The 22,341-nt window shown below is 49.2% G+C and overlaps 1 protein-coding gene across 2 annotated transcripts in view; it reads left to right on the top strand.

Moving 5' to 3' along the window:
* Usp7 (ubiquitin specific peptidase 7) overlaps positions 1-20,414 on the top strand; it is a 55,831-nt gene extending 35,417 nt beyond the window's left edge. For both annotated transcript variants that reach the window (XM_046445281.2, XM_046445290.2), the window contains exons 6-31: positions 10-118; positions 967-1,097; positions 1,461-1,515; positions 2,459-2,539; positions 2,626-2,716; positions 5,204-5,286; positions 7,144-7,253; positions 8,513-8,669; positions 9,704-9,848; positions 10,367-10,497; positions 10,902-11,036; positions 11,495-11,596; positions 11,731-11,836; positions 13,038-13,130; positions 13,212-13,279; positions 13,879-13,979; positions 14,632-14,785; positions 15,509-15,576; positions 16,029-16,137; positions 16,231-16,308; positions 16,909-17,009; positions 17,806-17,905; positions 18,859-18,978; positions 19,115-19,186; positions 19,329-19,419; positions 19,804-20,414. In XM_046445281.2, the coding sequence (XP_046301237.1) occupies positions 10-118; positions 967-1,097; positions 1,461-1,515; positions 2,459-2,539; positions 2,626-2,716; positions 5,204-5,286; positions 7,144-7,253; positions 8,513-8,669; positions 9,704-9,848; positions 10,367-10,497; positions 10,902-11,036; positions 11,495-11,596; positions 11,731-11,836; positions 13,038-13,130; positions 13,212-13,279; positions 13,879-13,979; positions 14,632-14,785; positions 15,509-15,576; positions 16,029-16,137; positions 16,231-16,308; positions 16,909-17,009; positions 17,806-17,905; positions 18,859-18,978; positions 19,115-19,186; positions 19,329-19,419; positions 19,804-19,910 (2,698 nt within the window). In that variant the 3' untranslated portion in view covers positions 19,911-20,414. The remainder of the gene's footprint in view (positions 1-9; positions 119-966; positions 1,098-1,460; positions 1,516-2,458; positions 2,540-2,625; positions 2,717-5,203; positions 5,287-7,143; positions 7,254-8,512; positions 8,670-9,703; positions 9,849-10,366; positions 10,498-10,901; positions 11,037-11,494; positions 11,597-11,730; positions 11,837-13,037; positions 13,131-13,211; positions 13,280-13,878; positions 13,980-14,631; positions 14,786-15,508; positions 15,577-16,028; positions 16,138-16,230; positions 16,309-16,908; positions 17,010-17,805; positions 17,906-18,858; positions 18,979-19,114; positions 19,187-19,328; positions 19,420-19,803) is intronic.
* The last annotated feature ends 1,927 nt before the right edge of the window (positions 20,415-22,341 follow it).

Below are 22,341 nucleotides of genomic sequence, written 5' to 3'. Positions count from 1 at the left end.
GTCTTTCAGGTGGGACTCAAAGAAGCACACGGGCTATGTCGGTTTAAAGAATCAGGGAGCGACTTGTTACATGAACAGCCTTCTGCAGACTTTATTTTTCACAAATCAACTACGAAAGGTAAATTAATAGTATTTCTCTCTCCCACCTTTCACCTACTCTGTCAGGTGTGTCAAGGGTCAGAGTCCCCAGCAGACGTTCCTGTCCCTCACCGTGCTGCGTGCCCCTGCACTCTCCACAGGGAGCCCTGGCTGGGCCGGGGCTTGTCATTCCCTTGTGCCTAGATACCGGCTGTCTTAAGCTAACTTGGGTGGTTGGCAGCATAATTTTATAACTTTAATTGTGCTGGAAATAACAAATATAAAAATTAAACAGGAAAGCCATTCATTAGTGGCAACAATTGAAGTTTTTGTTTCAAAATTGAGTTGATTATTGGCTCTAGTCTGATATTCACTTTTTAGGGATGCATCTTATTTTTGTAAACATTGTAAGAGTCCACACTCGGGATCTAATGCATGGTAGGTGAATTTTGAGGACTTGGGAACTCTGAAGCCGTCCGGCTGCGAGCGGACACTGTTGTTGGCTGTTTGATGAGCCTCCTCGTTGTCTGCACGCGCCTTCCACATGCTGCTGGGCGGGGGTTCTGTTGGGAGAGAGCTAAGTGGGGTAATTCCAGTGTTATTGAAGTTTTTCAAATCTTTTATTCATGAGTAATGGTAAATTTAAAACATCACTTTAAGAAATATGGAGTGAATGTGGGTCTTATTGTGTGGTCTGCCATAAGTAATTAACAAACCTTTTTTTTTTTTTACCTTGTGTTTTCCTAGATTGTCTCTTAAAGACATTCATGACTCCAGACTCTCTCACCTGTTTGGGGATAGATAAAAACCCTAGCAGTCACCCATTGTGATATTAGAATTGATACTTTTACATGAAATAGAATTCTGATTCTGAACCAATTCTTTCAGGCTGTGTACATGATGCCAACGGAGGGTGACGATTCCTCAAAAAGCGTCCCTTTAGCTTTACAAAGAGTATTCTATGAATTACAGCACAGTGATAAGCCCGTAGGAACAAAAAAGCTAACAAAGTCATTTGGGTATGTACCAGAGCCTGCCCCGGGTCTGCTTGCTTGGTGAGGGGCGAGTGAGGCGGGGGGGGGGGGGGGCTAAGCCAGGGAGGCTGGTGCTTTTAATCTTTGTATTTTTGTCTCATCTTCAACATCTGTAGCTTTCAAATGTCTGTACACTTGTTTGTAACCTACCTTCCCTGGCAGCACAGCTTCCAAGCCCAAGCTGAAACATGTGTAGATGTTCCTGTCTTTGAATTATAGAACCTGCAAAATAATCTTCATAAAACATTAACTGGAGAATAACGGCTGATTATTCAGTTGAGTTTTAAAATCTAAGTTGCTGTTTAATTTGCTCATTTCAAATATAGATGTCTGTTTTGTCTTTGAAAGGTGGGAAACTTTAGATAGCTTCATGCAACACGATGTTCAAGAGCTCTGTCGAGTGGTAAGTGTCCAGCACTAATTGTACAGTCCTACATTAACTGTGAAGCACTGTCAGGAGCAGTTGACCCAGTACAACCTCAGCCCGCATTCAGACAACACCCATCTTTGTTCAGGACAAACCCAGGCTAGAACGAGAAGGAAGCATCTGTCTAGTTTTAAATGCTGGAGAGAGCTGTTTGATTAGCTCTTTGGAGGTAAGGTGTTAGGGGAAGTTAGAGTATAAACAGTCGCAGGCTTTTGACTTGGCTGACTGGTGTACACACACGAGCAGAGAGCCGGACTGAATGCTGGGGTGGTGTTAGTGGTCCTCAACCGCTGCCGCTTGGTGACTTGGGTGCTGCTCTGCCATCCAGACCCTGGAGCACCCCATTCTCAGTGGTGCAGACCTCCACGCACTGTCATTTCTCCCCAACCTCATTAGGCAGTAGCAAATCCTTATCCTTCCAGTTGTGATAAAAGATACACACACACACACACACACACAACATGGATGTTCAAGGTGATTGGCTGGGCAAGGTGTGTTTTCTTTTTTGCAGCACTAGCTGGATTGAATCCAGTTCATTAAATATCCATGGACAAACCAGTCAATCCTGTTGACAGGCTCAACTCATTAATCTCTTGGTGTGGACCATTACGAGTTAAGTTTAGTGATCAATTTACATGCTTTTCCACAGAGGTAAAATGAATATTAAAAATGCTTTTAAAGGCACTACAGATTACTAATTCATTCCAAAGGCTGTATAAAAGGTTAACCTCAACTGTTGCATGTAGATATTTTTGTAAAAATCCAACCAAGAAGGAAGATTTTGTATGTTTTTGATAATTGCATGCCAAAGGTCGTAATAGTCTAGAATTTCCTTGACCGTTGACATTTCCGAGTATTAAATTACTGTATCTTACTGAAGTAAGAACACCATTTTAAAAGCTCACCTCTTCTCTTTCAGTTGCTTGATAATGTGGAGAATAAGATGAAAGGCACGTGTGTGGAAGGCACCATTCCAAAATTATTCCGAGGCAAAATGGTGGTATGTGATCTTTAGCTTAAAGAATGGTTTTTAAAAATTTCAGTGCAGATTTGGCTGTTAACGAGGCCCCCTTTTGCTTACTGCAGTCGTATATCCAGTGCAAAGAGGTGGACTATCGGTCTGACAGAAGAGAGGATTATTATGACATCCAGCTAAGTATAAAAGGGAAGAAAAACAGTAAGTGTCCTGTGCAAAAAGACATGTGCTTTTGACTATTTCTATTTTGGTTTAATGTCTCGTTTACACACCTTGTTTTTTTAAGTGTGCAGTGCGATGGGTGGATAGCACCCCCCCCCCCCGCACCCCCTGAACTCTGCCCCAGACCAGCCCAGTCCCCAGCTCCCCTCTCCAGTACCCTCAACATCTGGGCTTCCAATAGCTCAGGATAACTTTGCATGTTCTAGATGATGATTTAAAGGGAATCATGTAGCACAATGTCACCTTTTCTGATTTCTTTGGTCCAACATTATATTTATGAGATAGTCATGTTGTAAATAGTGATAGCTTGATCATTTTCATTGTTTATAGTGTTACATTTTAGGGTTGTACCACAAACTCTTTTCCGGAATCTGTTTCTCCGGTTGAGGTGCTAGGTACAGGACAGACACTTCCCCTGCCTGCCTTCTCAGCAGGTATGGGATTTCTTCTTGGATCTGTGGGGTCATATGTGGTTCGTATTTCCTTGAAGGTCTGTATTGGTGTCTTTTTCAAATGCCTTTTAATGATTTGGGGGGGGAGACTTGTTTTTTGGGGGGTAAGAGACTTGTTTGGGGTACTTTATCTATTTTCATGTGGCTTCCCAGTTCCTATTCTGTTTTGACTCCTGTCCTTTTGACTAGATCTTCATTCACAGCTTCGGAGGCTTTCCCTTCTGGTGGGGCACTCTGGCTCCCTGTCAGGCATTCCTCCTACAGGTGTCCCGAGCCTTCCTCTCCCTGGCTCAGACTGCTGGGCTACCATCCTTCTTCCAGTGTTCTGCTGTCTTCTTGTGTGCATCATTTCGAGGAGGGCTTATGTCACCCTTTGTCCCTCTGTCAGAGTGTCCCTCAAAAAAGCCCAGTGCTTTTGGTTTTCCCTTTATCGTAGGTTTTAAGCTGCCTGGGTATGAATCACACTGAGCTCTGGTGTAGTTTCTCCATGTTCTGCAGCTTGGTGTTCACTAAATGTCTTGGATCTGTGGGTTTATAGTTTTCATCAAATTTGGAAAGCATCTTGGCCGCTAGTCACAGGTTCTGTGCTCCCCACCCTCCTGTTGCCCAGCTCACTCCATGGGTCAGCTCCATTGCTTTGTCCTCCACCTCCCCAGTCTTCCTTCTGCTATTGATCTCATCCTGTTATTATTTTCATATCCAAGAGGTTTTATTTGGATCCTTTTATAGGAATATTCCAAGTCTCTTCTTCACACCACCTGTGCTTGCCTCTGTGCTTCCCTTAAGGTAGGGGCTGCAGTATGTAACTGTCCTGAGGTCCTCACCTGCTGTTGTCGCCTGGTTTCTGGCTGTCCTTCTCTAGGATGGTTTTGGCTCTCAGCTGGACTGCGGCTGCAGCTTCTGCAAACTTGGGCTTCGCTTCCTGGGTGACGGGCATGCTGAGGACAGTGAGGTCGTTTGTAAATGGTCTCCTTCTCTCCAGCCCCGTTTTCCAGCCTTATTAGGTGGGAGCATCGCAGGTGCTGTTGAGGGTTGATCTGTGAATCTTCTGCTGAGTCTCCACGGTCAGGAGGTTCCCCACTGTAGCTGGTGGGAGCACTTCTTCATCATGAGTTCAGAGGCCTGTCCTCCCTGATCTTTGTCTTCCCTGGGGCCCCTGATAATGTCCTCACCCGATTCGACGATGGTTCTCCCAGCCCATCTCTGCAGTGCTCTGCCTCAGATTCCACCGCCTTGGCTCCTCCTGTTCTCTTGCCTGTCCTCAGGGCCCAGTGGATGCAGACCTCTGTCTAGCTTCCCTCCTCTTCTGCGCAGCAGTCTGGGGGACATCCACAGTGAGCTGGATGTCCTGGGATCTGATTCCTGTCCCTCCACCGAGGGAAGCACTGCCTGTCCTCCGCAGGTGTGAACTGCTGGTGCCATTGTGGTCCAGCTCTGTGGACCTCAGACCAGAGCAGAAGCCCTCCCCCAGCATGCTGCTGGCCTGTCACTCTTATTGCCATTTCTTCAACAAAACTTCTTGGTTTTAGTGACACCCATTGTGTCTGTCGTCACTTTTCTTGACGTCCTCTTGCCTGGTCCTGTTGCCTTTTCTGTCTGTGAGCCCCTGTAACAGGTGAGTGTTGGGCCAGCAGGCTGACCCCACCTTTTGCAGGTCCAGCTGAGCCCTAGGTTTCTGCGTCTCCAAGCCACTGACCACCTTTAGATGTGCTGCCTCTCGCCCAATTTTTGTCCCTCCCCTCCACCCTGTGCAACCTCAACTATACCTTTAATAGGCCTTGACCCTGCAATGCTGCCACTTGAGCCACTCTGGAGGAGTCCCTCAGTGTCCTTTGAGCCAGCGAAGCTGGCATTGTGGCAAGCTCAGCACAGATGTAGCAGAGGGTGCTCGTTACTACAGTTGGTTTCCAGATTGTTCTAGATGCACTCATGTTTATAATCTGCGCTGGGTTGGTTCTGTTACAGATAGTCTCAGTGATCACATGGGTTGACCTATTTCTCTCTCTCTTTAAAGTATTTGAGTCATTTGTGGATTATGTGGCAGTAGAACAACTAGACGGTGACAATAAATACGATGCCGGGGAGCACGGCCTGCAGGTAACGTGGGTGTCCACTTGTGTCCTGTTGCAGCCTTCCTTGTGTCCTCTGCTCAGTTACCAGTGAAGAGTCTGCCTGTGCCTTGCTGTGCGGTGCTGGGCTTAAAGGCCAGAGTTGAAGGGTTAGGGTCGGGGTGGGCAGTAGCAGGGATCTCAAGCGCAGCAGTGTCCAAGCTGAGCTCAGCTGCCCTGCAGGTTGGAGGATTGCCGTGGGGTTGGAAAAAGTTTTCTCTTGTCTATTGTGTTCGTTGCTAGAGGTTTTCTTCGGTTTTTCGTGGTCACGCATAAAGCTTCTTTAGTTAGTTACTTGACTCCTTTTAGTTATTCACACTTTTTTTTTTAAGTGTAGTTAGTTTTGAGGGCTACAACTTCTAGGGTCAGGAGTGCATTCCCTAGCATGGGACACTCTGCGCATCTAGCAGAGCACTGAGCCTCTTGCATTCTATGGTCTAACGAGGTGACCTGGGCAGTGGTTGCTGGTCTACTCGATCCAGCAACCCGATGGCCCAGGTTCTGATTTTGCAGCCTCCTAACCTGGACTCATTGACTCAAGCAATTTCTTATTACAGCTTTGCAGATTGGCCTGTGCTGACTAAGCTGTCAATGCACGGCTCATGGTGCCAGTGTACCTGTTCTCTAGTAGGCAGTGTGCCCACTATTCTGCTAGGTCAGAGGAATCAGGGCATGGGTTAGATCAGGTCTCTTTACAGGTCTTAATTAGAGCTTTCTCATTCAAGTGTGCTAGGAAACATTTCTGTTCACTCACAAGAATTGCTCTCTGGGTTCTTGGGGGTTTGGGGTCTAGGTGAGCAGTGCGTCCTAGGCTTGGCCTGTCTAGTGGTGGAGAGGATGTTTTTGTCTTCAGTGTCGTCCTGTAGTGTGGCCCTGGTTCCTGGGTATTTGGGTTTTTCTTTGCAGAGGTAACCATGTCTTCCTAAGCATTCTCAGGCATACTAAAGAAAGTTGCCAAATAGGTATGTTTTGTGGAGCTCCCCCAGTTCTTCCAAGTCTCTGGCCTTTATTGGAAGTACACCCATGAATCAGGCACATAAGTGCTCACGGTGGCTGAGGTTCTCGAGGCCTTATTTTGATGAGGGACAGATAGCTGGCCGATGGAGGCCAAGAGCATAGAGGTCACATGTCCCTTTAGAGGAGACCCTACCTAGAATACGGGGGTGCATGCAAGTGTCCAGTAGCACAGAGGCTGGCACCGGGGAGAGGGGTACTGGTTAGTGGGACTGAGCAGTAGGCTCTGACTGAGCTCTGACAGGACCTGGTGAGGGGATCCGGGGCGCACAGGCTGTTTGCTGGTGGTGGCAGCCATGCTCATCTGTGCTTGTTCTCGTCTCGGCTTCCACTACATGCCCAGTCGGACACAACTGTAATCACCAACTTTGTAATTTGCCAAGGAGTGTTTTTTCTTTGATTTTCCTGACGAGTTTAAGCCAGTTAAATATGGCTGCAAATGATGTCATTGACTTAACCCCTCCCCTTTACTTAGTCTCCCACACAGATGCTGGTGTGGTGTGATTTAAATGGCAGAGACACTGTAACTTTCCTGCCTTTGCCCATCCAGAGTCCCCAGACACATTCAGTTGTGCTGAAATTGTATTAACTTTCACTGCTTCATGAAAGACGAGAGGTGAGCAGGTGCGGTGGCACACACCTATGATCTTGGTGACTTGGGAGGCTCAGACAGGAGGATCACAGCTTGAGGCCAGCCTCAGCAACGTAGTGAGAGAGACCTCTATCAAAATAAAGAAGATCAGGGACCAGGAGGTGTGGCTCAGGGGTTGAGTGTCCTGGTACTGAAAAGAAAAAGAGATGAACTAAGTTTGTGTTTCTTCTCAATGTTCAGGAAGCAGAAAAAGGTGTGAAATTCCTGACATTGCCACCAGTGTTACACCTACAGCTGATGAGATTCATGTATGACCCTCAGACGGACCAAAACATCAAGATCAATGACAGGTAATGCCAAGGGCGCAGCGTGGAGGTGCTGTGGTCTGTGTGCAGCTCATCCAGGGCTCTTCTGCTCCTCTCCTCCCCTCCCTCAGGTCCCCGGAGAGCTGTAAGGGTCAGGGTGATCTCAGTAGGAGAAGCTGTGGGCTGCTGGTTCCCAACTGGACACCTCCCCTAACCCCAGTTCCCTGTTGGGCAAGTTGAAGTCTATGAGGACAGTCTATGAATTATTTCTGTTTGATAGAGTTTGACTTCACCAGCTTTTCTAATAAATTGGATTTTTTCCATAATATCAATGTTACCTCAGATTCGTATGTTTTGCGATATTTTGTGATCTCAGTGGTTAACTTCTAGAATGTACTAGAATTTTCAAGAATGCTAAAGTAGGGGGTTTTCAGATTAAGATCTCAGATGCGAGAGTGCTCATGCACGCCCCTGGGTTTGCTTTAGGATACTATGTTCTTACCCTGGTTGGTCTGAGCACCAACCTGTGTACAGGCTGGCGGATGGTCAGTCACCTTTCAGGCTTGAGGGCACCATGAGCAGACCCTTTGCCCTGCCAGGCTTTGCCTCCGACTTGCTCGCCCTGCTGTGGCCTCATGATGAGGGCTGCCTGTCGGGCTGTAGACATTGGGGTTTAATCCATCCTCACCTTACTTTTATTAGATTCGTGTCTAGTGTTTTAAAAATTATGGGATTTCACACATTTTCGGCATCATTAGGAACTCGGCACTTGCCAACACAGGGCTGCCGCTCCCCAGCGGTGGGGGTGAGAGCCAAGGGTTGGAGCCCCTGGGTTCCCTGCAGCTCTTCTGCACTTTGTCTGTCACCACTGGTGACAAGATTTGACCACCTGAATCTAATGCTGTGAAGCCAGCAAGAGCCAAGGGCTTCTGCAGAAGGCAGCCGTGAGGAGTCTGTTCCCGTCTTCGCTCCCAGCCACAGCCTTGGCCCATCTCTCAGGTGGCAGTAACCTCTGTGGTCTGCGTCTTGGCCTTGCTGATTGATGCCGAAGGGTTGTCCACACCCTAGAAAGTTCAGTGTAGACTATCCCTACACTGAATGTTATGGTGAGCCCTTGGATTTGAACTAGTTCAAATTCTAGTGCTTTTTAGGCATTTTTCTCAAATCTAGCCACAACTTTACATTGACAGAACAATGAACAGATTTTCTAATTAGTGGAAGCTATCTCAGAAGTACTTCAAAAGTGCCTTCCCTTCAAATGTATAAACGAATGTTTAATTTCTTTAAAAAATTTTTCTTAATAGATTTGAGTTTCCGGAACAATTACCACTTGATGAGTTTTTGCAAAAAAATGATCCTAAAGACCCTGCAAATTATATTCTTCATGCTGTCCTGGTTCACAGTGGAGATAATCATGGTGGACATTATGTGGTTTATCTGAACCCCAAAGGGGATGGCAAAGTAAGTGTGGGGCCCAGGCGACAGGACCCTGCAAACCCAGCTCTGCCGTGCTCCCTTCCACTCTGCTCCTTGCCGTGTCCGTCGAGGGTCCCTGCCCTGCCTTTGTCCAGTTTTCTGGTTGTGAAGTGCCGTGTTCCTGTCCCTTGCTTTGCCAGTACTTCAGAGGTAGAGTGGTAGGTCACAAGTGGTGCTCCTCTGTTAGTAACAGACACTGGGCTTTGCAGAGGGCTTTACAGCCAAGACGCACTTACTTAGTTCTGTTCACAGGTTGCCTGTGTATTTGGGGGCCCCTTGTCCTCCATCTCACCCTCTTCATAACACTCAGGAGGGCAGAAGGTCTGTTAGCATTTGGCAAATGAGGGTTTCAGAATCAGAGCTCCAAGACCACAGGGCCAGAAGCAAGGGATCAGGGGTGGAGTGCCTTTCCTGTCCCTTTGACTTTGAAGTGGCTCTATTGGAGGCAAGAGATTGGAAGATGACTATCATATACAGCTGTGCTGGCTTTTTTCTTTTCTTTTGTACCGGGATTGAACCCCGGGGCACTCAACCACTGAGTCACACCCCCAGCCCTTTTTTGTATTTTACTTAGAGATAGTCTTGCTAAGTTGCTGAGGCTGGCTTTGAATTCTCAGTCCTTGTGCCTCAGCCTCTGTAGCCTCTGGGATAACAGGTGTGCACCCTCACACCTGGCTTTTTTCTTGTTTTTAAGTCATCAATTTGTTGCAGTGTGTCGTGGGATAATATAAAATATCCCATTGAACTGTACAAACATAGCACCAAGTGTCAACTAGCTGAATTAGGTATGTCTAATTCTCCAGATTTGTTAGCACCTGTCATTGAACCTGAGTAGGAAGTGGAGCTGGTGAAATGGCAGCACTTCCCACGGGGTATTAAAGAGGCAGATGGCAGCGCTGCTGCTGCTCTGTGTGGCAGCCTCGGGGAGGCCACGCCTGCGCTGACCCAGTGGGGCCTCTTGTGCCGAGGGCCGGTCCTGGCGCCTTGTCACTGCTGACGTCTGGCTGCTTTCCTTCCAGTGGTGTAAATTTGATGACGACGTGGTGTCGAGGTGCACTAAAGAGGAAGCCATCGAGCACAACTATGGAGGTCACGATGATGACCTCTCTGTCCGACACTGCACGAACGCGTACATGCTGGTCTATATCAGGGAGTCGAAGCTGAGTGAGTGCAGCTGGGCTTTGTCCTGCTCTTAGCCACGATGAACCCACATAGTCGTGCCATGGGTACCCCCACTGCCTTGGTATTTTACACCAACAGAATGCAATTAAAAGTCAACAACATACAGTGGACCGAGCTATGTTGCCCGTCCAAACCTGTTTTCTACTTACTCTGCCTTCCTCAGACCATCCAAAAGCAAGTGGATGGGCTTGCAGATTGTAAAGTGGACTGTGGTGCCAAACAGTTTTACTTTTAAAAAATTTATTTATGTTGAAGCCAGGGGTGCTTAACCTCTGAGCCACATCCCCAGGCCCCTTTTTATTTTAAGACAGGATCTTGCAAAGTTGCTTAGGGCCTAAGTTGATGAGGCTGGTATTGAACTTGCAGCCCTCTTGCCTCAGACTCCTGAGTTGCTGGTGTTACGGTTGTGAACCACCATGCCCAGCGGTGATATCACTTTAATAGATCATTTTACTAGTGGCCGTGGCACCAAGGTGAAAGAGGATGCATTTGTCCTGCAGGTGAAGTTTTACAAGCTGTCACAGACCATGACATTCCTCAGCAGTTGGTGGAACGATTACAGGAAGAGAAGAGGATCGAGGCTCAGAAGCGGAAGGAGCGGCAGGAGGCCCATCTCTACATGCAAGTGCAGGTCAGCCTCTGCCCCCTGAGCCCTGCCACAGACAGCTGGCCTTGGGGGACTTGGACACAGGTGGGGGTCAGCACTGAGGGATTGGATGTCCACCCAGTGTAGGAGTAAGGGCTTAGGTGTGAGCCGGAGGGAGGCCACATACAGCAGTGCCAGTGTGTGTGTGTCAGACAGGACCTCCCAGGGAGGAGGCAGGGCTGCAGGGCCCACTGCAGGCGCTCAGGGAGGCACCACAGCAACCCATTAACTAGAGGCTCTGCTGTTCTCTTGTGCTCATCCCTCTGGTCTCCTGAAGAAGTCCCTTCAGAGGATGAGCCTGGCCTTCAGCCCGTGTGGTGTGAATGTGCCTCGCCGGACTCGTCTGCTATCTGTCAGCTGTGACCTCTGTTCTGTGTGTGTGTTTTCAGATAGTTGCAGAGGACCAGTTCTGCGGCCACCAAGGAAACGACATGTACGATGAAGAAAAAGTGAAGTACACTGTGTTCAAGGTTCTGAAGAACTCCTCCCTGGCAGAGTTTGTTCAGAGCCTCTCCCAAACCATGGTGCGTGGCCCCCTTCCCCCGCCCCCATTGGCACTTCCTGCTCTGCCCACGCTCCTTCTCCACCCCTTAGCATAGATTGGCTGCCTGTGGAAGTGAGGGGAGCATCCTGGGCACTGCTTCTGTTGGAGCCAGGGAAGGAGATGCTGAGCTCTTGGCTCCAGTGCAGGGAATTCCACAGCATTTCAGAGCATGTTTCTACCCTGAACGGGTCTTGCAGAGGATTGGCCGTCGGGCAGAGCGGGTGGGCGTTCCTCCCCAGCTGCAGCAGCACTTTGGACCCATGGGCCCTCTGCCCTGGAGTGCTAGAGAGCCCGAGGAAGGAGGTGTAGCTGTCCAGCTCAGACAGGGGAAGGGTTATAATCAGCCCCCCCCCCCCAACACAGAAGCGTTAAATTGGTATAGAATTGAAAAGTGTGTGATGGTTGTTCTTTTGATTTATTTTTATTTTTCTCCCCTAGGGATTTCCACAAGATCAAATTCGATTGTGGCCCATGCAAGCGAGGAGTAATGGAACAAAGCGACCAGCAATGTTAGATAATGAAGCAGACGGCAACAAAACAGTAAATATCGTTGGTGCTGGGTGTCTGTGCACTGCAGGAGGCATCCCCTCTGCGGGCGGTGCGCACCGTGTAGTTTTCACTCTGTCGTCTAAGCAATTAACATCTTCTAAAACCAGCATCTCTTTTGGAAATAGATGATTGAACTGAGTGATAACGAAAACCCTTGGACAATATTCCTGGAAACAGTGGATCCTGAGTTGGCTGCCAGTGGAGCAACCTTGCCCAAGTTTGATAAAGATCGTAAGTGCCCATGCAGTGCCCGGCTGCACATAGCGCATGAGAGTTGGGGTCCTGGATCGTGCTGAACACAGAGGGCCGAGCCTCCCCTTGCAGAGAGACCTGCTGATCAGTGCCACAGCTGCTCACTGAGTCCGTGTTCAAGGCTTTGGGCAGCCATGCTGAGGTGGCCTGCCCTATGCCTGCTCCGGCCCCTGAGTCGTGCACATCTCTGGCCTGATCACATCGGGCAGGGGTCACAGGTGTCTGTCAGGGCCAGGTAGTAAAATTTCATTCTCTGGGCCACCTGGCCTGTTGTCATGTAGAAACAACCACAGAGTGTGCACCTAGACAGGTGGGTGTGTTCCGTTCAGCTCTAAGAGCACACTGACCCTCACAGTAAAGTTACAGGTTTTTATTGCTGTGAGGATCCACTTCTGGCAGAGACCCAGCTAACATACTCCCAGCAAGTTAGTGCCAGGATCTCTTTTTTGTTTTTGTTGTTGCTGGGGATTGAACTTGGGGCCTGTCACGTGTGAGGCACATGGTCTGCCTCTGAGCTGCATCCCCATCCGTCCAACTTGGGATTTCAAGTTTACCATCCTTGGAACCATCTTTACTGCCTGGGGTAGTAGTTCAGAGTTTGAAATCTGGAGCCTCCCTCTGCTGTCATAGGATCAGCAGCCTCGTGACATTAAGCTATCATTTCAGTCACCAACCTCCTAAGCTCAGCTGCTTTGTTTTCTTTTTTTTATTGTCTTTTTTTTTTTTGGTTGTTCAAAACATTACAAAGCTCTTGACATATCATATTTCATACATTAGATTCAAGTGGGTTATGAACTCCCATTTTTACCCCAAATACAGATTGCAGAATCACATCGGTTACACATCCACATTTTTACATAATGCCCTATTAGTAACTGTTGTATTTTGCTACCTTTCCTATCCTCTACTATCCCCCCTCCCCTCCTGTTTTGTTTTCTTGTTGTTGTATTTTTTTTTTTAAAGAGAGAGGGAGAGAGAGAGAATTTTTTAACATTTATTTTTTCAGTTCTTGGCTGACACAACATCTTTGTCTGTATGTGGTGCTGAGGATCGAACCCGGGCCGCACGCATGCCAGGCGAGCGCGCTACCGCTTGAGCCACATCCCCAGCCCCATGTTTTCTTGTTGTTAACATTGTGATGAGTGTTAAGATTCTAACAAACCCGTTCATCAACTTATAGATGACGTAATGTTATTTTTGAAGATGTATGATCCTAAAACACGGAGCTTGAATTACTGTGGGCATATCTACACACCCATATCCTGTAAAATACGTAAGTCCTGCTGCACCTGCCCTCTGCATGGATTTGCTCAATGTGTCTCAACTGTGAATTAAAGCTTTTCCTCTATCCTAGGTGACTTGCTTCCAGTTATGTGTGACAGAGCAGGATTTGTCCAAGATACTAGCCTTATCCTCTATGAGGTTTGGATGACTTGTTTTTCATAGTCAGTGTAACAGTCGTTGTTGGAGGTGGGAGGGTGGGTGTTTTGCCAGCCCCTGGTTTGTTGTTTAGATTTGTGAGTTTTAACTTATAGGATCAGTGATTATTAGGTACCTGTAGGTTTGTTTTTCCCATTAACATTTTTTTGTTGTTCTGGGAATTGACCCCCAGGATCCCTGAGTCACTGAACCACATCCCCATTTTTTATGTTTTATTTTGAAACAGGGTCTTGCTGGATTGCTTAGGTTGGTCTCAAAATGGGAGGCTGAGGCAGGATGATTCCAGAGTTTCTGGGATTACAGGCAGGCACCACCCGTGCCCAGCTTCCATTGACATTTCAACTTAGTGTGGGTGCGCTGGGTGTGGTGGTGCATGCCTACAGTCATTCTGGCTCCTTAGGAGACAGGCAGGAGGATGACCTAAACCCAAAAGTTTGTGGCCAGCCTGGGCAACATGAGTAGAATCCATGTCTTTAAAAAAACAAAAACAAAAAAGTGGTGAACAGAAATGGGTGTAGAGAAAATACTTACATTATGTGCAGACAAATTTTGTAATGAAACTTTTATATCTTTTACTATAGGAAGTTAAACCGAATTTAACAGAGAGAATTCAGGACTATGACGTGTCTCTTGATAAAGCCCTTGATGAACTAATGGATGGTGATATCATAGTGTTTCAGAAGTACGTACCACCTGATGGTTCCATCCCTTTGCACCAACATCAGGAGCGGCAGTCTGGTTTGTCCCAGAACCAGGGCACATTTGCACTTGGACCTGAGCCATGAGTCGTTGCAAGTATCTGAGTGTTGGCAGTAGCTAGCCACCTCTGCGTTTTGGAGTTAGGGGCAGTGAACATTGCCATCATTTAAAGCTCTTTTGTTTCCTAAAAATGTGCGTGGAGAGTCGATAGCTGTTAGCAGGTGGGAAGAGTTGTTCTTCCCTCAGCACTGGAAGTCAGAATTCCTTGGCCGTATCTGCTCAGGTAACTCATTCAGACCCATCTGCCTCAGACTCAGTCTGGTTTGCAGTACTTGAAGTCAGGAACAGCTTCCCATCAGACAGAAGCCTCCCCGCCGAGTCCTGGTCGGGTGGGGCTGTGCTCTCGAACAGCGCTGTGAGTGTGGTTCTGCTGTGAACCTAAGAGTGCAGAGCAACCTGAGCCGCACCCTGCTCGGGCTGCCACCTTTTCTGTGGCACTGGTGACATGTAGTCGGGTGCACTCCTAGGACCCTGCACAGAGAGGGTCTGTGGGCATCGCCGCTGCCCATCAGATGAGGCCCCTCAACAGGGGCACTGCGTGGGCCTCCATTCACTCTGAACATTGCTTTCCCCAGGGATGACCCTGAGAATGATAACAGTGAATTGCCCACCGCTAAAGAATACTTCAGAGACCTCTACCACCGCGTCGACGTCATCTTCTGTGACAAGACGATCCCCAACGACCCTGGCTTCGTGGTCACCTTGTCCAACAGAATGAACTATTTTCAGGTATCAGAAAGCTGTTCTTCACCAGGTGCTACCCCGAAAGGCCTGTTTATTTTTCAAAAGTCTGTTGAGGAGGCTGTCTGGCTGTGGTCTGGGCACGTTGATGTTAGGCATAGGCCGATGCTCTTGGGAGCTGGCCTGTGCTTCCCTGTCCTCCACCGTGTCTGCGTGTCTATCCCAGGAAAGCTTCTCTGGCATAATTTTGTTTTGAGAGAGAAGTTGCAGTAGCCCCTTTGCCTTAATATGACTTGGCAGGTGTTTAATCGTGGGAAAGTAAACGTAAGCCTTACCATTAACAGTGAGAACTGTGAGCCAGGCACGGTGGTGTACACTCTGTAATCTCAGTGGCTTTGGAGGCTGAGGCACGAGTATCTCAGATTCAAAGCCAGCCTCAGCAAAAGCGAGGCACCAAGCAACTCAGTGAGAAAACCCTGTCTCTTAAAAAGGGGTGGGGGGCTGAGTTCCATCCCTGGCACCCCCCCCCCCAAAAAAAAGGTAAGAACCATGGGATGGGAGTCGCAGGATCCAGTGACAGAGACATGACCAGCGCCTGAGATGGAGAGGCCCTTGTGCTGATTCCGCCCAGGCCATTGTGTGTGTGCCTCGAATTGTCACATCCTGTGCCATGGAGTGTGGATACCACATCACATTGCTTTAGTTAACCCCACAAGATACGAGGCTCAGGAGCTGTGCCCTAGACACAAGCCTGCCTCTCTCCGTCTCCAGGTTGCAAAGACGGTCGCACAGAGGCTCAACACGGACCCCATGCTGCTTCAGTTTTTCAAGTCTCAAGGGTAAGCCATGCCCGTCGACGCGGGGATTTCTCTTTGGTGCTTTCCAAAGCTCATCGAAGCATCTTGGAGCTGACATGCTAGTAGTTGGCCACTCTGCCTGACATGCCATTTCTCACCTCCCTTGAGGTCTGCACTTGTCACAACTCCTGTTACACCCACATTACAAAGCAGTTGACGGCTTCGTTGAAAGCCAGAGTGTGTCATGTACACTACTGGTCCAGCTGCGTCAGGGGTCATGTGGTCAGGCTTTGATTGCTGTCACCTTTGAGGACAACATTTGAGTGTGACAGCTAGAGGGACTTAGGTCTGGGAAACGGGAGTGTTGAGTTGAACCTTGAGGCAGCTCCGGACCTCATGTCTAGGTGTGGGGCCAGGGGCTTGCTTCTGTGTTCACTCAGGATCTGTGTTTTAGGCCAATAAACCATTTATTTATGTGCTGTTTTCTTGTGTAGTTATAGGGATGGCCCAGGCAATCCTCTTAGACATAATTATGAAGGTACTTTAAGAGATCTTCTACAATTCTTCAAGCCTAGACAACCTAAGAAACTTTACTATCAGCAGGTATGAGTCCAAATTAGTGTCCCTCTGGGTGATGAGGAGAAGGTGTGGGCTTTTGTGGAAGCCTATCTAAAATGCATGTCTCTTTCTTCATAGCTTAAGATGAAAATCACAGACTTTGAGAACAGACGAAGTTTTAAGTGTATATGGTTAAACAGCCAGTTTAGGGAAGAGGTGAGTTTTGGTTTTTATTGGCATTTGCCTATTGTCTGTTTGTCCCTAAAGGAACACCCTCCCTCAGTGCCAGCCTGTGTGAGAGGCCCTCGGTGCGGTCGCGGTCCTCCCCACTCAGGCAGCCTGCACGCTGCCCACACAGGTCTCTCAGCCCTGAGCCTGCCGCACCCGGGGCCTTTTCTGGACACTTTGTCTCTGCCGGCTCGTCTCTTCAGCTCCCCCCAGGGTTGGGGAGGGAGACCCCATTGCTGGCCCTTGGAGAACTGATGTGGCCAGAGCCACGGTGTTGGCCTGGCTTTTCCCTCTGAACCATGTCCCACTCTCCTGGGGCCCTTCTCAGGGCCACTTCCTGTGGTGCTGGAAATGGCAAGCTGTCTGCATCTAGGTGGCATTTCCTAACCTCCTGTCAGTACTGGCTTGGTCCCGGGTATGGGCAGATGGTCCCACAGTGCGTGGTTTCACAAGCAGGGGCCCTGGGTTTAAGGGGAACAGTGGTGGCCCACGGAGTGCTTGAGCCAGTCGGCCAGGGTTCCTCTTCTCATTTGCTGCAGCAAAAGTCTGTTTTCTCTAATGCGACTGTGTCATCTTGTGGTCGTGTAGGAAATAACACTATATCCAGACAAGCATGGCTGTGTCCGGGACCTGTTAGAAGAATGTAAGAAAGCCGTGGAGCTGGGTGAGAAAGCATCAGGGAGGCTTAGGTGAGTGTTTCCCCAGGTTGGAGCCGGGCAGGGCTGCTCCCAGCCCAAACAGTGCACGTTGAACCCCTTAAAACTCACTGCCACGTCCTCCTGAAGCTGGTGCTGTGTGGAGGTTTGGAATAATTTTATTAAACTATTTCCCGCTCTTTGTTTTCTGATGTTAATGACTGTAATTAAAGGTAAGCTCAGGTGGAAAGGCCACCACAGGAAAGGTCTGGTTTGAGTTGAATGATCAGCTGACCCTGGAAAAGGTGACGCCTGATTGTATTTGAGACCCAACCTCATATCTGTGTTCCGATTGTCGGCTGATGCCGAGTCTGGCCATCAGTGTTCTCTGAGAGTCGGGCCTGCTCCTACCACTTTGCCTATGGTCAGCTTGAAGGACAACTGACCTTCAGAGCTCTTTAGTTCCACAATGCTTTCTTTTGTAAGTTCTCACTCTCTCTGAAGAGTGAGTGAGAAAGTATCTGGTCCTCCCCGCCCAGAGCTCCTTGTGGGGAAGGTTGGCTTCATGAGCCTGTGTCTCTGGGCCCAAGTGTGGCCATTGGGCTAGCTCCAGAGGCTTATTGCCTGGACTCGGAACCACCTCCTCAACCCTTCCCAGGCCCTGCTTCTGATGTGTACGGTTCCTTTATTTTACAAATAAGTAAATAAATCTAGAGGAAGAAGATAGGCATGTTCCAGTAGCTTCATGGATTCAATTTGTGGTAGCAGCCAGATTTGTTTTTGTTTGTTTGAAAACATGAATACATGTGTGTGCATATATATTTATTTGCCCCATTTTTTCTTCATTTAGGCTGCTAGAAATTGTAAGCTACAAAATTATTGGTGTGCATCAAGAAGATGAATTATTAGAATGTTTATCTCCTGCAACGAGTCGAACATTTCGAATAGAGGTAACTGTCCCCTTTTGGCAGCAGAGTGCATATGGATCCTCGGACGGTGTGTGGCAGGGCGGGTGCCCGTGTGATACTCACTGTGAGTCATACAGGGGACCTTAGTTTGGTTCATGTACCAATAGTTGAAGTGCTTTCTGAGATAATTTGGTTCTTCCAGACTACAGAAGTGATTCATTATGAGAAAATATTCACAACACAGAGTTCGCCATTTCCATCATTTTTAAGTGTGTAGTCGAGTATATTTACTGTCGTGAAGCCTTCGTCACCGTCTAGCTCCAGAACTTTTCCATCTTCCCCAGCAGAACTGCTGTCCCCATTAAACACCGGCCCTTGTGTTCTCCCTTGGGTCCACCATGCTGCCTCCATCTGCGCGTGGACTCTGGGTGGAAGCCTACAGAATTTATGCTTAGACTCCAAGTTTAATATGGACCCCAAGTGCATGTAGGCGGAAAGTGTTGGGTTGCCATGAATTGAAAGCTGAATGTTTTCCTGTGGTAACCACAATACTCGGCACTCTCATTCTAGCAAGGTTTATCGTGGTATTTTGGCAAAAATGTGGTTCCGCTACTTAGTTTTCCATCATTCTAACAAAATACCTGGAACGCTCATCTTAAAAGTGTATCGTGGCTCACAGTCTTGGAGGCTTCCACCCATCATGAACTGGTCCCTGTTGCTTTGGGATCTGGCAGGGAGCTCAAGGTGGAGGAATGAAAGGAAGAGACCAGGGTTCTGCAGTCCCCTCCACAGGCACACACGAGCCCTCCCACGTGGGCCCTACACTGAGAGGTCCTGTCACCTCCCGGGAGTGCCAACCTCTGACGCGCTGGCCTTGGGGCCCTCTGGAGCGCGCTCTAGCCTGCCCGGTGGAGTGCCACATTAGAATTTAAGTGCAACACCTGCCGGCAGCGACTGCACTTAGGACACTCTTTGTGTTTGAAATGTGTCCCCAGGAGATACCTTTGGACCAGGTAGACATAGATAAGGAAAACGAGATGCTGATCACAGTGGCCCATTTCCACAAAGAGGTGTTTGGGACATTTGGAATTCCGTTTTTGCTGAGGATACACCAGGTAAGAGTTTGAGGGAAGGTCAGAACTGGAAGCTTCTGAACAGGTGTCGTTCACCTGGGCTCCTGCCTCAGTGAGCGCAGCGCGGCACCGAGGCGGTGGGAGTGAGCATGAAGCACTCCGTCCTTTGCCTTCCCAGGGCGAGCGCTTCCGAGAAGTCATGAAGCGGATCCAGAGCCTGCTGGACGTCCAGGAAAAGGAGTTTGAAAAGGTGCGCTCCAGGCCCTGGCGAGAGCGCAGGGACCGCCCACTCCAGCCCCGCGACCAGTGGCGCTGCTTAATCAGTAATGCCAGAGATAGGAACTTTGCCAGTGAGCAGAAATAATGGAGGAGTCTTGATTTTTGTCTTCTAGTTTAAATTTGCAATTGTAATGATGGGCCGACACCAGTACATTAACGAAGACGAGTATGAAGTGAATTTGAAAGACTTTGAGCCACAGCCTGGTAAGAGCCCTCTCCCTGGAGGGATTCATCAAGGGGGGGCGCTCCTGAGAGGCAGTGGGCACGGGCGGGGAGGTGGACAGCCGGCTCTTCGCTCTCCACGTCGGGGCCCCTTGTGAAACGGAGTGACAACCGGTACCCCCTGGACTCTCTTAAGGATCACAGCCGACCTTCCCGTCGGCTGAGTGCTGGCTGAGGACTGAGGGACAGGTGCTGGTTGCCCTGACCCGTAGTTCCCAGGGCTGCCTTGCGGAAGTGAAGCCCTCAAGGTCCCGGCTTCGCTGAGACACCCACATGCAGCTGTGGGGGTGATGGCTCGTGTGGGTAGGAGGTCCACGTTGGCCAGTCAGGGGCTCTGGGGTCTCACGTGTTCTCTCTCCCCACCAGGTAACATGTCTCACCCTCGGCCTTGGCTAGGGCTCGACCACTTCAACAAAGCCCCAAAGAGGAGTCGCTACACTTACCTTGAAAAGGCCATTAAAATCCATAACTGACTTCCTTACCAGTGTGTTCAAGGCGGGACAGCGCGTGGGTGTGTGCCCCTTTTTAACAGCCGTAGAACTTTGGTACACGTGTACTCTAGCCGAAGTCTCCAGCAAGAGGATTTGCTGCTGATGTTAATTTTATTTTGTTGAGGCTGTTCAGTTTGGCTTCTCTGTATCTATTGACTGCCCTTTTTGAGCAAAATGAAGGTGTTTTTATAAAGCTTGGATGCCAATGAGAGTTATTTTATGGTAACCAGAATGCAAGGAACTGTCAGCGTGATGGGGAGAAGAGGTTCCTAGGAGGCGTGTCACTGGCAAAAGGTCTCTAGGCTGTGTTTGGGTGGCACAGGCTGCCTGGCTGCCCGCCTGGGGCCTGTCCACAGCCTGCAGCCAGGCAGTCTGTGCAGGCTCCTCTGACTTAACTCCTTCAGTTATACTTTCAGTGACCTTTTGTGCATCTGTAAAGGCAAAACAGAGAAACTCACAACCTAATAAATAGCGCTCTTTCCTTCATGTGTGCATTGTCGGCCCTTCCTCGGGTTCCCCTCCTCCGGATGCCTGGGGTCTTTTAAATAAGCTCATCTCACCTCCGCCAGCCACTGCTCTGCAGCCCACTTGCCAGGTGGGTGCACTGAATACAATCCTGACAGATGTTTTGGGTCTTTTATTAAATTGAACACGTTAAATACAATGAAGCTTCACTCTGCTGCCTCTCAGCAAGCTTAGTGAGCTCGCAGCTCCTCAGGACGAGCAGGTGAAAGGATCACAAGTAGAATCCCGTGGAAACGGGCGGCCAGAGCGACAGGAGAGCCTTTAGCAAGAGGGCGCGCTTGCTGGTGGTTAGGAAGCTGCTGACTTTGTACAAAGGGTAAAATAAAAAAGGAAAAATGAAATTGTATATTTAATGAATGGACATGTACAATTTGCCACGGGGAGAGGTCACTTTTTGTTGGGTGAGTCTACAGGTGGATGTCCCTGGTGTCATACTCACTGTGTGGTTCATTTCGGCCCCCGCCTCGTCTCCTTTTCTTTTGGAGCTAATGCCAGCTGCGTGTCTAGTTTGAGTGCAGTAAATAGAATCGGCAGATCACGCTTACTTTTCCTCCTTTTCCAGTATCTTTGTTTGTTTCTGTAGCAGCAGTGTTCACCAACTCTTCCTGTATATTGCCTTTTTGCTGGAAAATGTTGTATGTTGAATAAAATTTTCTATAAAAATTCAGTGAGTGACGTGGAAGTGGAGGAAGGTTGCTGCTCTCCCCGCTGCTGGCCTGGGGACGCCCTTTCGCTGTGCACACGCTTCATGGAGATGGGTTTCCTCCTGATTCCAGGGGCTGGGCTGGGGTGGGGAGGGGAAACTTGCCTCTGACTGGTCACAGTTAAGTTTAAGAAATAAAAGACTTAATGAAATGGCTCTGAGATGTGGCGTCCGCCGGCTGCAGGGGCTGGCAAGGTTGGCCTCTGGCCTTCGCCCTGTGTCCGTGGCATCAGTTTCCTGGTCTCTTGGCAGTTGCCTTGGAGGATCTCTTCTCGGTTTCTGCTGTGAGTGCTGCCCTCCTGCTCAGGCTGCCTCGCCATCCGAGCCTGGGGGCCCATCAGGAGAGCCCGGTCCTTCCCTGGCTTCCTCTCTCCGGAAGAGGCGTCCCCGAGCGGGCCTGTCCTTGTCCTAGGACCCCCAGTTAACTGAAACTAACCCGCAGAGGTACTGTCTGTGTGTGTGTGTGTGTGTGTGTGTGTGTGTGGGCGCGCGCGCACCGAGTACTACCCTTAGGCTTGCGGTTTCCCGGTTCTGGTATCGGGAGCTTGCGTCTATTAAACTGGTTTTGGGGAGGCAGAAGTGCAAGTTTTAAAATTTAAGGGTAGAGACAAGCTGCCTTCCAGGTGGCCCACACGAGTCTTCTGAAGCTGTCAGGTCCTGTCCCCCTGTGGGGTGTAGGTCCCTCCGTGGATGGCAGGGCAACCCGCCTCGTGCTGAAGCTGGCGCATGACCCTGGAAAGCTCTGGGCACGTGGGGCCCTTTCCACGGGGCCTGCCTGCAGAAGCAGCCTGCTGGGGTGGCAGAGTGCATGGAGGTGGGCTGGGCTGGGCTGGGCCCAGCGGTAGAGCACTCGCCTGCCATTTCAAATACCTTAGCACCACGTAAAAATGAAGGTACTGTGTCCGTCTGTAACTAAAAATGATTTTTAAGAAGTGCGTGGAGGTGTGGTCATTTCCGCAGTAGTTCCTCATGCAGGAGCTCCCCCTAAGCGTTAAGGCAGTGTCCCCACGTCCACCTTGGAGATGGAGGTGTTTGGCGGGAATTGCCAACCTTGAAGAATTTTGAGCCAGCTGTCTTGGGGATCAGCACAGCCATCCAGGAGAGGGACACACATGTCTAGGGCTGATCACACATTCAATAAATGTGTCATAAAAGGATCAGAGGAGTCTGGCACGTGGAGATGAG

The sequence above is a fragment of the Marmota monax genome, unplaced genomic scaffold, assembly GCF_021218885.2.
Source record: "Marmota monax isolate L192 unplaced genomic scaffold, Marmota_monax_Labrador192_F-V1.1 WCK01_AAM20220418_F8-fsc00035, whole genome shotgun sequence".
Lineage (NCBI taxonomy): Eukaryota > Metazoa > Chordata > Mammalia > Rodentia > Sciuridae > Marmota > Marmota monax.
This window is presented reverse-complemented; position numbering and strand designations above follow the sequence as displayed.